General features: G+C 39.1%; 1 protein-coding gene across 15 annotated transcripts in view; it reads left to right on the forward strand.

Moving 5' to 3' along the window:
- The window catches only part of CELF2 (CUGBP Elav-like family member 2), a 503,139-nt gene extending 488,534 nt beyond the window's left edge, over positions 1-14,605 (forward strand). For all 15 annotated transcript variants that reach the window (XM_066633616.1, XM_066633614.1, XM_066633615.1 and 12 more), the window contains 3 exons: positions 203-346; positions 5,093-5,263; positions 6,676-14,605. In XM_066633616.1, coding sequence (XP_066489713.1) covers positions 203-346; positions 5,093-5,220 — 272 coding nt within the window. In that variant the 3' untranslated portion in view covers positions 5,221-5,263; positions 6,676-14,605. The remainder of the gene's footprint in view (positions 1-202; positions 347-5,092; positions 5,264-6,675) is intronic.
- The last annotated feature ends 1,931 nt before the right edge of the window (positions 14,606-16,536 follow it).

Here is a 16,536-nt window from a genome sequence, read left to right on the forward strand (position 1 = left end):
CCAGCATGGAGCAACCATAACCAAGCTGTACTTGAAGTTAAAACCAAACTATTTTTTAAAGCATCTGGTTTTAGCTTCCTGTGTATGTATGTATATTTAGGAAGACTGAAATGGAAACATCCAAATTGTGCTCAGTGAATTTCTCAGTACAAAACAAAGCAGCTACTTCCTTACTCCTTGTTTGTTCTCCTTTTTCTTAAAGGTCCAGAAGGAGCAAACCTCTTCATTTATCACCTCCCACAGGAGTTTGGAGACCAGGACATTCTGCAGATGTTCATGCCTTTTGGAAATGTTATTTCTGCTAAAGTCTTCATTGACAAACAGACCAATTTGAGCAAGTGCTTTGGTATGCAGTGTTTAATATACAAGGCATTAGGGATGTGCACAATCTGCCTCTATTTCCCACACTGGCATCTCATGTTCAAAACACTGATCTGAAAGAGTCAATATGTGGTTTTCGCAGTGCAAATCTGAATGAAAATATTATTATTCACAGCTGGTTGACTGAGCATGTTGCCTGTTCCATTCTCTCTCACACACCACCAGAACCAGGGGACATCCACTTTGAGTGATGAGAGGACAGATAAAAGAAAATATTTCTTTACCCAGCGTGTAATTAGACTGTGGAACTCCTTGCCACATGAAGTGGTGATGGCATCGCGCCTGAATGCCTTTAAGAGGGGATTGGACAAATTTCTGGAGGAAAGTCCATGACAGGTTACAAGTCATGATAGGTATGTGCAAGCTCCTGGTTTTAGAGGTCAGCTACCTCAGAATGCCAGATGAAAGGGAGGGCACCAGGACGCAGGTTGTGTCTTGATAATTTGAGTGCTCCCTGAAGCCTTTAGTGGGTCACTGTGAGATACAGAAAGCTGGACTAGATGGGCCTTTGGCCTGATCCAGCAGGGCTCATCTTATGTTCTTATGTTCTTAATAGTACAGACATTTCTCTAAGCAGCATAATAGACGACTTCTTATCCAATCCTATCCAACTTTCCATTGCTGATGCAGCTGTGCCAGTGGGGTATGTGCTGCCTCTTGCAGTGGGGAGGCGGTCATGCAGGCTTCCTCAAGATAAGGGAATGTTTGTTCTCTTTGGGGCTGAATCAGTGCTGGAAAGTTGGATAGGATTGGGCCCCTATCACTGCTGTGCCTCACATGTTTATTTGGTTTAATTGTGCGACAACCTGCACCTTCAATTTTTTGTGTGGATCTGACTATCATTATTGGGGTAGCCTACCCATGAGGCCAGGCTAGGCTGCCTTAAGCCATAGGCTAGGAGAGGAAATAAAGTGGTAGAGAGTGCCCTGCACTCCACCTGGCTACTGCTCTCACTGGAGCAGGATTGAGGCACAGCTTACTTCCTCTTCCTCTGGCAGCACTGCCAAAGATCATGGTGGTGGAGCTGATGGTGGTAACCACATCTCACAATTGGAAAACGGTTTCTGTTGCTTCTTCTAAATTGACCAAGTTGGAAAGATGCTGGGAGCAGAGAGGTTCCTCTTCCAGAATTCTCCTATACGACCAGTTTAAGTGGTGGTAGTATTGATAGTGGTAGTCTGGCAGATGCACACTGGCAAGTGCAAAACAAATTATGGATGGCAGAATTTGGTGCCATTTCAGTTGCCCATTCAAGCTTGGGTCAGTCCTGATCCCTGCAGCATGTTCCATAACAATACATACAGTATTTTCACTTATGCATCTGGATCAGTCTGGTACAGGATTTTTTGCAGTAGGACTGAAAAATCAAAAATTTATGGCATCCCTGCTGGGAAGCCAAACTGAGGGCATCATTCACCAGGAACTTTTCATTTGTTAGTCTCACTAGCATGAATGGGAGGTGCACATGAAAACCGCTGTCATTCATTAATATGGGAGGCACACATGAATACAATTCCCAATCATTTAAGAGCTCTTGGTGAGGGAGATGTATGTGTGGCTTGTGCTGTGTAAGCCCTACAATGAAAAGGGAAAGGGTGGTGAAAACTCCATGAGAAAGTGGAATGTTCCCCAAACCACAGCTACTAGTATTAAAGTTGCAAGAATATGCAGTTGAGTCTTTAAAAGATATGCATTAAATATTCTGTTCTGACATGCACAACAAAAGTGTCAAACACGTAAAACTAATTACACCCTATGTGAGGGAATGCCATTTACTATACAATCAAGCTACCTTATTATGGACACCTAATTATTCTCTATTGTATAAGAACATTCTCCATGTTTAACTCATTACTTGCAAATTACATTAAACCCTCTCTCCTGTATTAAAAAAGACAATGCAATTAGATTTTTTTTTTTTTGCAGCATCCTCGCATGAAGAATATATAGGTTTTTTTTTTACAATGGATAACATTCAAATTGAAAAAGGTCCACAGAATGTTTTTCATTCCCTCCTTCCCTAAATGGTAAAAAGTTCTAGGGACAGTCTTCTACAGGATGATTTCTGGAGCTGGGTGGGATAGTGAGGATTTATAATGTCTGATCTAATCGATAGTACTAGTGCATAGGCAATAGTGAAGTATATATTTGTGGAAGAATTTAGATTGATTGTATCAAGATAATGATAAACCTGTAATAACAAAAATTAAGAAAGATGGGAAAATGTAATTAATTATCGTATCTGTTATCCCAAATTTATTTTTGACACAGGCAGGGCTGGCCTTAGGAGCTGCAGGGACCAATGCAAAACATTTCTGCAGGGGGTCCCACCTACTCATCAAGATGAATGGTAGTGGTGAGGCACCTGGCAGCCATGTCACAGCCATCTGCTTCAGGAGGGTGTGCCATTTCATGCTAATTAGACCCAGGGGTGGGCAGGAGGGAGGAACATCCGGCTGCAATGCATTGTGCAGTTGTGCTCTCCTTGAGATACCTTCAGTGAAGGGCCCCTCTAGGTGCAGGCCTAATTAGGTCAAATTGCCCTAAGGCTGGCCCCTGGCCACAGGTCAGGATTGGGCTGTTATTACAACAAGTTGGGGACCTAAGGCTGTGTGCTTACTATGACATGAGATTCATTGAACTCAGTAAAATTTATGAAATAATGAAAATTTGGATAGCACTGGGCTGTTAGAGATCTAACAAAGATAGACTAAATAATACTGGAAACAAATCAGAAGATGATTATCCATAAAGATATCCATAAATTATCACAAAAGACCCATAATATGGAAGACAATGTTAAGACTCTGTGGTCCAGAATTATTGGATATAATATTGCATTTGAGAAATGGAAAATAACTTTCCAAACCACACATGCATTTATGCTTTGCCTTGATATAAGGGAAGCTCAATATAAGCTAATGCAGTGGTTCCCAAATGTTTTAGCACCAGGACCCACTTTTTAAAAACGACACTCTACTAGGACCCACCTAGCTTCATGAGACTTAAAAAAAGTTTCATTGTACCAGCTGCTCAAGCCTCTTTACTGTGGTGGGGCGAGCACTTTCTGAAGTATTTTATGAGCTCCATGTCTTCTCTTTGGTAGGAGCTGAGGCACATTCAACTACTCATGAGTAAATGAGCATGTGCTGTTCCGTTTCACTTTCCATGGGGCTTAATACATTTTCCTTGTTAGCTATCAGTTTCACAACCCACCAACAATCAGGTTGTGACCCACTGGTGGGTATCAACTGATATATATATATATATATATATATATATATATATATATATATATAGATAGATAGATAGATAGATAGATAGATAGATAGATAGATAGATAGATAGATAGATAGATAGATAGATAGATAGATAGATAGTATAATAATGTTTGTAAAGATCTAACAGAAGAAAAGGTCTTTTTCTACTGAACATACTTGTTGCAGACAAAAATAGTATTTGCTTGAACTGAAAAAGTTTCCAGACCATAAGGAATGTCTGGAAGTATATTGTGGCAGAAACTAAAAAGAGCACATCAGTCAAATGGACTTGAGAGCAGGAAACAGTGGGGTTGTAACCAAGTAAAGTTAGTCCTGACTGGGGCTCCAATTCTAAATACACTTACAAGGGCACACATTCCAATGGGCACAACTGAATTTACTTCTGATTAAACATGCATAGGATTGAGTGAAAGTTCCATAACTTGCCTCATTGATTTCAGTGGTGCTTTGTTGTCATTTTCTTAAGATACAGGGTCTGTACACAGGGTAAACCCACGGTCTGAGCAAAACCATTTTTGTAGCATTGGTTAACATTTGCAAAATATTAGAATAGGAGGCAATATTGATTTACTTTATTTTTATTTAAAAGATGCATATTCCGCCCTTCCGCCCCAAACATTGGGGCAGTTTACAACCATAAATTAATCCCATAAAAATAACACAATAAAAGCAGTAATAAATATTAAACTCAATACAGTACACTACAATATAACATAAAAGCAGCAATAAACAAAACATTAAAGCCCACAAAAAAAGAGCAGCCAAAAAGAACAGGAAAAGCAACAAACTAAAAGTAAGGTAGAAAAGCTAACTGGAATTTAAAAAAGAATGTTTTGCCCCTACTGGAATGCCAACAGGCATAGAACTCAACCTGACTGGGAGGCAGTTCCATAATTATCAGCACTGCCACAGAGAAGGCCCTATTCCTTGTTGCCACCAATCTAGCCTTAGTCATAAGCACTGCCTGTAGGAGGGATCCCCTCCTTCTGGATTATCCCTCTGAATTATCTCAAAGGACAACTCAGTTCATATGGGAGAAGGCAAATGCTCAGATATCCTGGTCGCAATGCCCCCACACCTATTTTAAATATCCCTAAATAAGAATGGTGTGTAATTTATTTATCTTGTTGTGGAGCAGGCTTTTTGTGAAATTATGAAAAACTTAAGTAATGGGCGGAGAGAGAAGCATAGAGGCCAACTTTGTGAAGAAGTTCAACACCTGCCAGCTGCACTGCCATATTATATGAGGATGAGGGTTAAGCCATTTGTAACAAGCTGGTGTAACTTAGACTGAAAGAGTTAGAACTGGAACATTATTTATGCAGGGTGTGTATTTTAAAAGCAGTTATTTAAAAATATTTACAGTATTTCACTGATTCTTATTCCTTTTTCTCCTCTCCTTCCTCTTTTTTCTCCACCCAAAATTGTAGGTTTTGTTAGCTATGACAATCCTGTCTCTGCACAAGCAGCTATCCAGGCTATGAATGGCTTTCAGATTGGCATGAAACGCTTGAAAGTTCAGCTGAAGCGCTCCAAAAATGACAGCAAACCTTACTGATCATTACCCAGAAGCTTACTGCTATTAATTTAGATTTCTTAGGGTAAGTCCCTTGTGTAAACCCAGCCTCCCACGGGTAGGGGGTTGAGAAAGAACATATGAACACATTGCCAACCACCGCCAAGAGACAGCTCTTTTGACTATACTGCTTCCATTTTCCCCACCTGTTGTAAGGGAAACTTGGCTAACCTGATCACATAAATATTGAATTGTATACATGATTTGCAACTTGGATTTTTTAAATTATTATTGTAATCCTTAAAGGGGAAAAAAAAGAAAAGAAAAACACCTCAGAAATCTTAATAATTAATTGTCAAGGGTGGGAATGTGCAATTTAACTCTCTCAGCCCTGGTGTCCTTAATACTTTTGATGGGGATAATGAAAGTGGTTGTACATCTGGACTTAGACTTATCCAAATGGCACCAGCAGTTTATAGGTTAACACAGTGGCCTTGGGCCAGGAGAAGAACTCGTGCAGAAGCAACGCCAATTCTTTCCATTGCTTCAGTTTGTTTTTTTTTATAGGGGGCTTGAATTTTAGTTGTTGTTAGAATTTCAAATTAATATGATGTTATATTATCCTGTTATACACTGGTCATCTTTATATATTTTACTTGATTTTTTTTCCTGGTTTTCAAGTTCGATGGGGATTTTTTTTTGTTCTTTTTAGAGCATTAGACAAAAAAGACATAGAGATCTGTTTCTAGAGCTACAGGGTTTAAAATAAATAAATAAAAGAATGATAATACTTGATGTTTCTTGAAAGATAAAATTTAATAATAATAAATAAATAATAATAGATAACAAAAGAAAGCCACAGGCCTGTAAATTTTATTTGTAAAAGAACATTTCTATTTTTATACAAAAATTTTTACTGCCTCAGAAATAATGGAAGTTATTTATTGCCTATTGTTAACTTATTGGATACGTAAAGAGCAGCTCTCTGCGCTAGCTAGATCCTTTTGAAGTAGTCTCTGGAGTATATGTGCCAAGAATGGGTGCTTTTTCACCGTTGAATCCTACATCCTTTACGGTTCATGCTTTTTATCCTCTTGTTTGTATTTTGTCTGGTTATCTTGTTCGTAGTTTCCATTATCTAGTTTAAAGTTTAGTTGTCTTGACTATTCTCTTTCTCTCTTCCCCCTTTCTGCTGACCCTCCCCTACACTGCACCCCTTATGTTACATTTGTTGAAACTGATCCTTTATCTCCTCCCACCTTCCCCTTCCCCAAATAAATCAGGAATCCATCTTCTCTACCTTTTGGATGGATTCTTTTTGGGGTTTGCTCATTGTGCTGTTGTTGACAAGTGTACAGTTAATGCAAATTGTGTGAACGGCTGAGATTCTAATGATGAAAGATTTGCATTAGTTTTCTCCTGCACCCATTAAAAATGATTTGGTTTCTGCTGCATAGACTCTCCGTAACTTTTTTCCTCTTCCTTGTTTTTCCCTAGACATCTTCATGCCCGTTAGCTCATCGTTTGCCTAGCATGTCCCTGTGGCGTCTCAAATTAAAAAAAAAAAAAGTTTCATCGTCCCGTCATTGTTTCTGATGTCTTTCTGACCTCACATCATAATTTGGTTCTCCTACTGACCTTTGATCTATAGTTTGAACCTTTGAAATTTGCATGTACCTCATCTAGCTATGAATTCTGGGAAGTCAATGTGAAAAGCATTGCTGCATTTATGCAAGTTCAAAATTTATTACTAGTCAAATTAAAGATAGGATTATTTAAAATAAAAACACTCTCACACAACCTGTGGCAAAATGTTTTGTTAGGGTTTTTAGTTTACCTTTTCCTTTTTCTTCTTTACTTTTGTGTTAAAAAAAATAAAAACAAAGCAGACTTGAAAGTATTATACAGAGATTGGCATTCTGGCTGGTCACTGGTGACAAGAGCAATATGTGCCAGGGGCACAGAATGTTGGTTTCTAACAGACTACTTCCAAAACAGTTTAAGAAGAAGAACTGTCTGATTTTAAGTCTCTAGCGGTCTGTAATAGTTTTTACATTTTTCAGGCAGTGTAAAGTTTTTTGATAAGGCCATTTTAGGTGGCTCACTTTCTCATTAAGAATATATATATATAAAACCACTTTTTGTAGATTAGTATAACAAAAAAATATTTACCCTGTTTTAGGGCAAATGCTACCTATTTGTGTCACCTTTTGCTGAACTGACTCACAAGTTAGACAATCCATGAATTAATGCACATGAAAATTACCTATATTTTATACTGTTTTAATGTACAGGAAAAAGGTTACTGTAAGCTGTCGTCCATTGGTGCTTCTGTGAATTAAGTTGTGGTTTCATCATGGGTCTGATGGTCTTTAAGTGTTCCGTGTTTATAAACAACAAGTTTGAAATTGGTTTTTACTTGAACATCAACAACAGAAAAAAAATGAATTTCAAAAAAGAAAAAAAAGTTGTTTGCTTAAAAGAAACAAAAAAAAAGTTTTCATGTGAAAAATAAAAACTATTCCAGACTAAGTTTATGTTGGCTTCTGTGACGCATTGGTGTCAATTTTTTTTTAAATTATTATTGTGGACAATTTAGATGTGTTTGTGTTCAGCAAAATGTGATCAGTTTTTCTTTTAAAAGAAATTTTAAAAAAAGAAATCAGTGAAAAATCTTAGTGCCAAATTCCAAAGGTACTTTTCTTCCTAGAGCTTCAGTGTGTTTCTTGTGTGAAGTAATTTGATAACATGGGTATTTTACTATGTGTTTTGTATAAATCCCTAATATTTAAAGGAAAAAAGAGGTTTAAAAGTTTGTTAACTTGCTATCCTGTGGTCTTGTTGCCTGAAATTGTTGTTGTTTGTTATTTCTCTTGGATGTTTTTTGTAAAACATTGTATAAGTGCCCATGTTTCACTTTTCTAACCACTCTGCACATCAACGCTGTGAAAGCAAACCTCACAATGTAACTTCTTCATAATGTATGGAAACCTCTAAGGTGAGAAAGTTTTGAACTTTTAACCCTTTCCACCCAGAGCTGTCTTGAGTGTTAATACTTTTATACATTCACCATTTTGCTGTTTATTTTTATATATATACATATATATATATATATATCTATAGCTATAAATATATATATACTTAATTTTTTGTGGTTTATTTAATACATGGTTGAAATCAGAAAAATGCACAGGGCAGACCTGAAGGACAAAAAAAATAATATTTTACTGCTGTCTAAATTTCTTCTGTAATTATAACTAAAAAAACAAAATATTTAAAATAGTAATTATGGCTCTCCTTTTTAGGTCTTTGGGTTTTTTTTAATTTCTTAAAAGAGCTTTTAATATGCTGCTGGAATATGCTATTCAGTATTAATAAAATAAAATCAAAATAATTATGTATTGTATGAGCCACTCCTAGACAGGAGAGGTAAACCCACCATTTGAAATCATTAAGAAAAAAATATTTTTGTAATGAAATAAAATGAACTTTTGCTTAAATCCAATGCACTAGAACTTCCTGTACGAAATTTCATTGTGCATTGCAGTTAAACTACTTTTTATGGATAAGGTTTACACATGTCGTAATGCTTTGATGTGTTATCTGCCATTATCTGTAATACATTGGTCCAGATGTAACAGATACAAAGTAGGTGTGCCAATACCTTTTCTGAACCTGATTTCTGTTGATAAAGAGACTTGCAAACTTTTGAATTGCAACAAACTCATCAAAGGCAGAAGGGTAAGGGGGCTGTCACTCAGCAATACAGTATTGTGATCAGATCTACAATGTGGCTCATTCTCTTTCACACGCACAAGTTCCAAAGGCCCCAGCATATAGTGTGTTCATCAGCAGCGGACACTCCCAGCCCTGCCCCCAGGGCAAAGGTCCGCGATGGTGCCCCACCGCAGGCTATCGCCGTCCCCCATGCAGAAATCTGCCCCCCCCTACTCACCTGAGGCTCACAGAGCCTCACGCAACCTCCATCTGCATCGGAGAAACCTCTGTGAGGTTCCCCAACGCTTTAAACTGTGCTTCCGGAAAACCAGAGAGGTTTTCAGAGAGGCTTGCATGGGGTTCTAGCGCCTCACACCTGGGGCTTTTTCCCCATTGGACCTTATGGTAGGTCAGCAACTGGTACTCATACTCTGAGAAGTATGCCTCATACTCTGAAGATAATGGTTGGCACATTGCACTGTGCCCAGCGCACCAAGCTAAGCGACAGCAGGGGCTTGGGCATGGGCCTTATATGCCCACCTGCATGAAGCCATTGTCAGTCCATATATTTTCCTATCACATCTGTTTTCCACGCAAAGCACTAGTGTTTAAAATGTGACATGCCAAAAGATACTCATGCCTTACCACAAAACACCATGGCTACAACACAAGAGAACCATACAGCTAACTCCAGGTATTCTGTTAAATTCTCCCTAGCAGCAGACCCTCCCATTTTCTCCACACTGCACAGTAACCTGATCTTGGAACTCAAGGAGAAGGCCCTCTGGTTTTTAGTCAATCCTAGCCACAGTTGCAATGGTCTTTGATGTTTCACACTTAGCTCTGCAGTCATTTTGACACATCTATATTTATGTTCCTGAATTAACCAGGGAGCTGCCACCGTAATCAGGGCTTCTGAGCACATGGCCCTATCTATTTAAGGGCATGTGCAATGCTTTAGACAACTACACTGATGTTCCCCATAGGTAATATGTAAAATATGGGGGACAGACTTGCAGTGGCAATGCATCAGAGAACTACAGCCAACTGGAACTGGAGGGTTCCAGTGTATATTCCTAAATGCTTCAAAATGCACATCTTCCTGTCATAGTTCACATCTTTACTGTGGAGAAAACTGATGTAGCTGCAGCAACCACAACTGAAACAGCTCTTGGACAGATTCTCCAGCACAAATGTTTAAAATATGACTGCATTTCTAAGAAATGACTAAAAATATTACATTTGTAATCCACTTTGCTGTTTACCTAACAAATACCTACAGCTTTCCATTTTTTTAGATGAAGTGTTCTATGTAACTCAGAAGCTTGCATGCTCCATCAACAGAAAATGATCCAATTTAAAAGGTATCACCTTATCTATTTTGTATCTCTTATTCTCTGTCATGGCAATATATGGGCAAAGCCCTGCAAACACTCACTATGGAGAAACTTTAGTCCCATAGAGAAAGGGTTTCTGCAAATTCTAAGTGTTTGCAGGACAAAGCCATGGAAACTGGGGGAGGGGGGGAGGAGGAAGATGCTGATAACCCTTCACTGCCATTTTTCTTTTAGGAGGATTGGATAGCAATCCTAATCCAAAACCAAATTTATGTCCTCTGAACTGGCCAATAAACCCCTTCCCAAGCCAATACATTTCAGCAGCCTTAGATGCTACTGATAAGTGCCATAACCTTTCCCCACCATCTATTGCTGTTTGATTTCATTGAAAACCAGTCACTTTCCTCCATCCCCAAACCCTCTTGCAAATTTTCTTCAAAAATACCACACAGATAATGATCACCCCTTTTGCTTTAAACACTGTTTTATAGAGAAGCCCTGGAGTGGAAAGGACTAGAATCCACATGATGCAAAAAAAATTATATAAAATAAAACAAGGTTTCTTATAGCACACGCACTTATAGGTAAATGCTCTGCATTATTCTCATATGTTTTTACTACTGCTGGGGCCTTCCTGAACCCTTTGAGGGCTATTTTGTACTTCTTGCAGCAATGTTTGCCTATTAAATTATCACATGCACACCAGTACATAAAAACAGGATCATCATTAGGTCTTTTCAGGACATAGTGTTGTTCAGTATTTAAATTTTTTTACTGATCCCTTCCATGTAAAAAAAAACAAAACAAGTGAGGGCATCTTAGTTGACCCTGATGTCCAGCTCTGTAGCCTCCAGTCCTTTCAACGTGGCTCGAGCTGAAGCCCATGCACGGCTTGTGGCGGCAATGTCTGAAGAGCTGCACCTACTGTGGACACACAGTTACAGTTTCTTTGTCATATCCCAGCAGGTGCTGGAATGCTTTAGAATTTGGAACTCTTGTGTCAGCTTGGGCCTCTTAAGTCTGCAGGCACTTTCCCCCCATTATCAATTATTCCTTGAGTGACAAGCATTTTGCAGTGCAAAGAAATGGACTTAAAACAGAAAAGAAACCCACAGTTAGACTGCTTCCTTAAGGACAAAGGCCAGGATTCAAAGAAGGGACATGCATGGACAGGACAGAAGTGTTCACAGCTGGAGCTTTCCTAGCTGCTTTTCTCACAATTTCCACTACCAAAGAGGCAAGCTGCAGTCCGGTTCAGAAGGTGGCTTGTCTCTGGCAGGAAGGAAAACCAGTTAGCAAAATGACAGCTGCACATGTGAGGCTCTCTTACTCATGCACAGCACTCTCTTGCTAACACAGGTTCTTTTTTCTTTTTTTCATTCCAGTCAGTTGCCTGTTGCTCACTTCTAAAATATACAATACTGGAGTAAAGCTGCAAGAGGGCAAAGGGCTTAAAAACAGAGGAAAACATTAAAAAAAAATTAAGGGAGGTTGCTTTACCAAATTCAACTTCAAAAGCACAAAAAAGTTTTCCAAACAAATTAGCTAATTGCAATGAAATGGCCATATTCAAAGGAGTGACAAGTTCATCTTTCTTTCACCATAGGGGTTCTTATTCCTTGGCTTGTGCTACTCTCTGGAATCATTTTACTGTTCTTATTCTCTTAAGTGCTAATTAACAAAATAGTTTTGTTTTTTTTAAAACAAACCAATAGTTTCCTTATCTTTTTGAATAATGTCATAACAAAATTAAATACCCTGTGTGTACTGGGGGGGGGGGAGTTGTGCTGTGAGAAAATTGTTGTTTGTAAATTAATAATAACTCAGTTTTAGTTGAGAATTTCAAAAACATGGATCATGATGCACCCCCTGTGAGTGAAGTACCTGTGCACAGAGGATTCACATAGGTGAGTTTGTGCAAGCCCCCCCCCCCATGCACACAAACCTCTCATCTTCCCATACACCACTCCTTTCATGCCCCAAAAAGGTTTTTTTGCATCAAGGTGTGAGTTAAACTGGATGGGGATATGAGAGGTATGTACACTAGACTTCCACATCCTTCTAGTGCAGGGGTGCCCAAACCCTGGCCCGGGGGCCAGTTGCAGTCCTCGGGGACTCCCAATCCGGCCTGCGGGGAGCTCCCAGTCTTCAATGAGCCTCTGGTCCTTTGGAGCCCATGCTGGTCCAATGCAACTGCTCGCAGTGTGAGGGCGACTGTTTATCTTCTAACGTAAGCTGTGGGACGAGGGCTCCCACCACTGCTAGCTGTTTCACATCTGTGATGCAGCACCGGCAGCAAAGGAAAGGCCAGGCTTGCTTTGTGCAAGGCCTTTCATAGGCCTTGAGCTATTGCAAGACCATCATTCATTTATATAAGTTCCATCTCTAATATATTCATTTATGTAAATTTATTCAAATTTGAAATGGAAATAAATCTTTTTTTCCCTGGCCCCTGACACAGTGTCAGAGAGATGATGTGGCCCTCCTGCCAAAAGGTTTGGACACCCCTGTGTCTCACCATGAGCATGTGGAAGTAGGAGGGGTGAAGCAGGACTGTGCTAATCCTCCATGCATGGTGACTGAGTTCATGATGCCAGTGGATCATGCCCTAGTTTTAGTATTTTTTTTGTCTTGTCAGAGAAAAGCCAAAGTTACTGCAATGTAGTGGAAACTGTAATGACCGTCTGAATATTGTTTCTGTTTTGTTGATGCACTTGGATTTTACTGTTTGATGGAATTTGAGCCAAAAACAAAACAAAACAAAAGAACCACAGGCTTTCCTATTTCTAAAACTTGATTGTACTTATGCATTTTGTACCAGTGGAACTTTTTATACTGGAGATTAAAAATACACACACACAAAATGGAAATTTTTGTGGCTTACTCTTGTGGGCCCCCAGTTCACGGCTGATTTTCAAGTTTGATTTCCAGTTGGTAGAAAGAAAATTGGTTTTGTTTAAAGAAAAAAAACATACAAACTTTGGCTTGGTTTAATTATTTCCCTTTGCTTATATTTAGTGTTTAGAATTTTGTCTTTAAACAAGCGGTAAGTTTCACTTTTTATTCTGTATTGTGCAGTTACACAATATAAAGATAACTAGAGTTTAGGAGTAAAAAAGTCACTTTACGTGGTTAAATGTATTAGTTCAAAAGTAGGGGTTTGCTTTTTTGCTATTTAGATCAAAAGTTTTTTCTGATTCTTCTGTCTTCATTGTGAACATAAACGTGTAGTTGAAACAGTCAAACTTATTTTTGTAACGTATGTTATTGTGTGATGCAGTTTTTTGCTTCTGTCTCCAATATTAAACCATTTTCCTAATACTTGTCTCTCTTTCTCTCTGTGTGTGTTGTAATGTTGGTGGTCATTCCGTGTTGGTAATACATCTGCACACCTCACTGTTTCACGTCCCTGTTAATTTTTTTTATATTTGTCGTGTACAAAAGATACAGTCGATTCCACCTAAGTGAACATCTGATTTAAGAGTGATTGGAGATTTGTAGACATCCTTAGTTTATCTTACTTCTGCCTTCCTTGCCTCCCCCCCCATTAAGTTGCCTTTGATGCCTCTATTATTCTAAACCAGAGGTTATTTTAATTACTTGCCCACAAAGTTACACTGGAGGAAATAAAAAAGTCACACACACACACACACAAATAAACAAGCAAAGCTTTTCTCTGATATTGTCTGAAAAGTGTTGTGCTTCTGCTCTGTAGAAGCACATCAAGAAAAAGTATCTGATGGTAGAGAGAATGTTGGGATTTCTTCCAGAACTACTCAGTACTCTGGTAGCACCTGGAGATGGTCTATCCTTTCATGGAAGTAATAGTGTTTTAACCATTAGGTGGGAGAGTCTAGGACAAAACCCATCAGGTGAACAAGCTTGTTATTGTCAGAGCTATGAGAGCTCAGGCAGCTTTCAATTATTCATGTTAGTGGAAGTCAAAAATAAGGAAAGAGCAATACCATAGGTGCTGAACTAGGCTATTTTGATCTTAGCATACAAACTGGAAATCTTTCAGTAAGATAAAATAAAACAATGCAAATCTCTAAGGAGAAAATGGTGACTTGAGTATTGATTGTCCTCTTGTGCAGGTGAATGATTTTTTCCAGATCACAAATAGGTTTGTTTATCAGAGAAAACAAACTGCTCATAAATGAAATGAAATGAAAGAAAGACACATCACTCTGTTACTATTCTGAGCCTGCCCCAAGGTTCTTGCAGATGTTATCCTCTTTCATCACCACCATTGACAACTTTGGTGGAGTTTAAAAATTTTTGTTGCTTTGCTTTTTTTGATTAAGGATTTATAGTTATTAGGTGGGAAAGGACTCCGCAGATAGAGGAAGTTCCTCCCGTGCTCTCTGGGACTCAAGCCATACATCCATTCCTTGTTCTGCTCTCTTCTCAGGAATTGAAGGCCACTTAAAAGTGCTCTTACAAGATGGAGTCCACAGGCTTTCCTTGTGACTTCTATTTTCTGGGCATTGTTCTCATTTTGACATGTGTGTGCCAACTGCATGCAGTCTAAAACAGCACCTTCAGAATGAAATCATTGTGAAATGGATGTTCTCTCGTGGTTCTGACTGGTTCTGGGTCCATGCAGGAGCTACTTTCTCTCGGTTTTACAGAGCTTGTTTCCAAGCTTCTGTGACTGTGGTTTTCAAAACTGGTATGAATTGTTGGGAGAAATACTGAGCAGCTAATCGCTGCTGGGCCTGCTCTTGCTGCCTTTTATTTGGCTTCACTGGTGCCTGCTTCCCACAATCCCACACCTGGTTCTGCTTTCCAATTACCTCATCAGTACAGCTGCATCATAGGGCCATATCTTATGATGCAACCACGTGCCTGCTATGTCACAAGAAAGTTAGACACTCTTGCACCAGAAAAGGGGAATGCTGGGAATGAGTAAACCTTCCCAGGTGGATTACATGAGCCTTAATTATAAGTGCTGACAATCATTTTATTCTGTTGTAAAAGGGGCAAGTATTTGAGCTTTTTTTTTTTTTAAATAAAAAAGAATGTTACATTTTTTTTCAACTGATTAATTACATCACCAGAAAAAAAGCAAGAATAATAGGAATCAATGTGGTTCAATGAAAAGATTGCAGACTTACACATAGGAAATTTGGGTCCAAATGCCACCTCAACCATTGGGTGGCCTTGGCCAAGCCATTATTTCTCAGCTACATGTCTACGTTTGTAAAATGGGAATCATCATCACTTCCATGGGCCAGTTTTTACATGAGTTGTCCTAACTATCCCTGGGGTGATGTCACCATCTTATTTGTGCATCCAGATGGTTAAGCAGAAGTTGAGCAAAACAGAGTTTCAACAACCCCTTGGGAAGCCAGGGACTTTTGTTGATTATTTCAGGCACATTTATTAAATAATTATGTACCACTTCGCAACCAAAAAAACAGCCCCAAAAGGGCTCATGATCTAAAAAAGATGCAGAAGCAACACCAAAAAACAGCCATTGCAACAGATGCTGTGCTGTCAGGAATAGGGACAGTTGCTGTTCCCCTTCAAATACAAGAGGGCCACCACTATAAAAGGAGCCTTTGTGCTTAGTTAGCCAGGCTTATAGAAGAGGCTACATTGTCTGCTGTAGGGACCATGAAGGCATACTCATTTTTTTGTACCCCCCCCCCCATTTGTTATCCCAGAATAAGTATTCTTATAAACAATAGCAGGATGGCTTCTCTCTGGTTGGAGAAGTTCACAGTTAAATTGATGCACTGAAGAAACCAAAATAGTTGGCTGAGAGTTGGTTCTCATGTTACAAGAAGTGGAGAGGGGAACAGAGAACACTAAAATGCATCACGTTTCTGCAGTACCATCTAAAGGCAGGGGGGAGGAATGTCATATTTTCTCAGCAAAGGCATATTCCTTCATTTGCTATCAAGAAATCAGCAGGAACAAAGGGGGTACTTATTAACCTGCCCCACAGCCACCAATTCTCCCCAGAAAGTGGACCCCCTCCAAGTGGGGTTTACTTTTGAGCTCAGCCATAAGAAATGGTCTTGGGGAGCATTGCAGGAAAAATGATCAGGTCGAAGCACCTCTTCATCTCCACTGATTCTGCTCTTCATATGCCTCCCACCCCTGCTGATTTGTTTTGTTTGTGTGTGGAAAATACGGAGTTGAGAATGTCACTGTTTCACCTCTGCCAATTAGCCTTTCTAGGAAAACGGGGAAACCTACATTTTTTTAAAATTCACAACATGCAGTTCTGCCCAGCAAAAAGGGTCTTCTGAGGTTCATGGCTCTAACTAGTAATGAAATCTGCAAGCCTTCACTG

This window comes from Tiliqua scincoides, chromosome 7 (genome assembly GCF_035046505.1).
Source record: "Tiliqua scincoides isolate rTilSci1 chromosome 7, rTilSci1.hap2, whole genome shotgun sequence".
NCBI lineage: Eukaryota > Metazoa > Chordata > Lepidosauria > Squamata > Scincidae > Tiliqua > Tiliqua scincoides.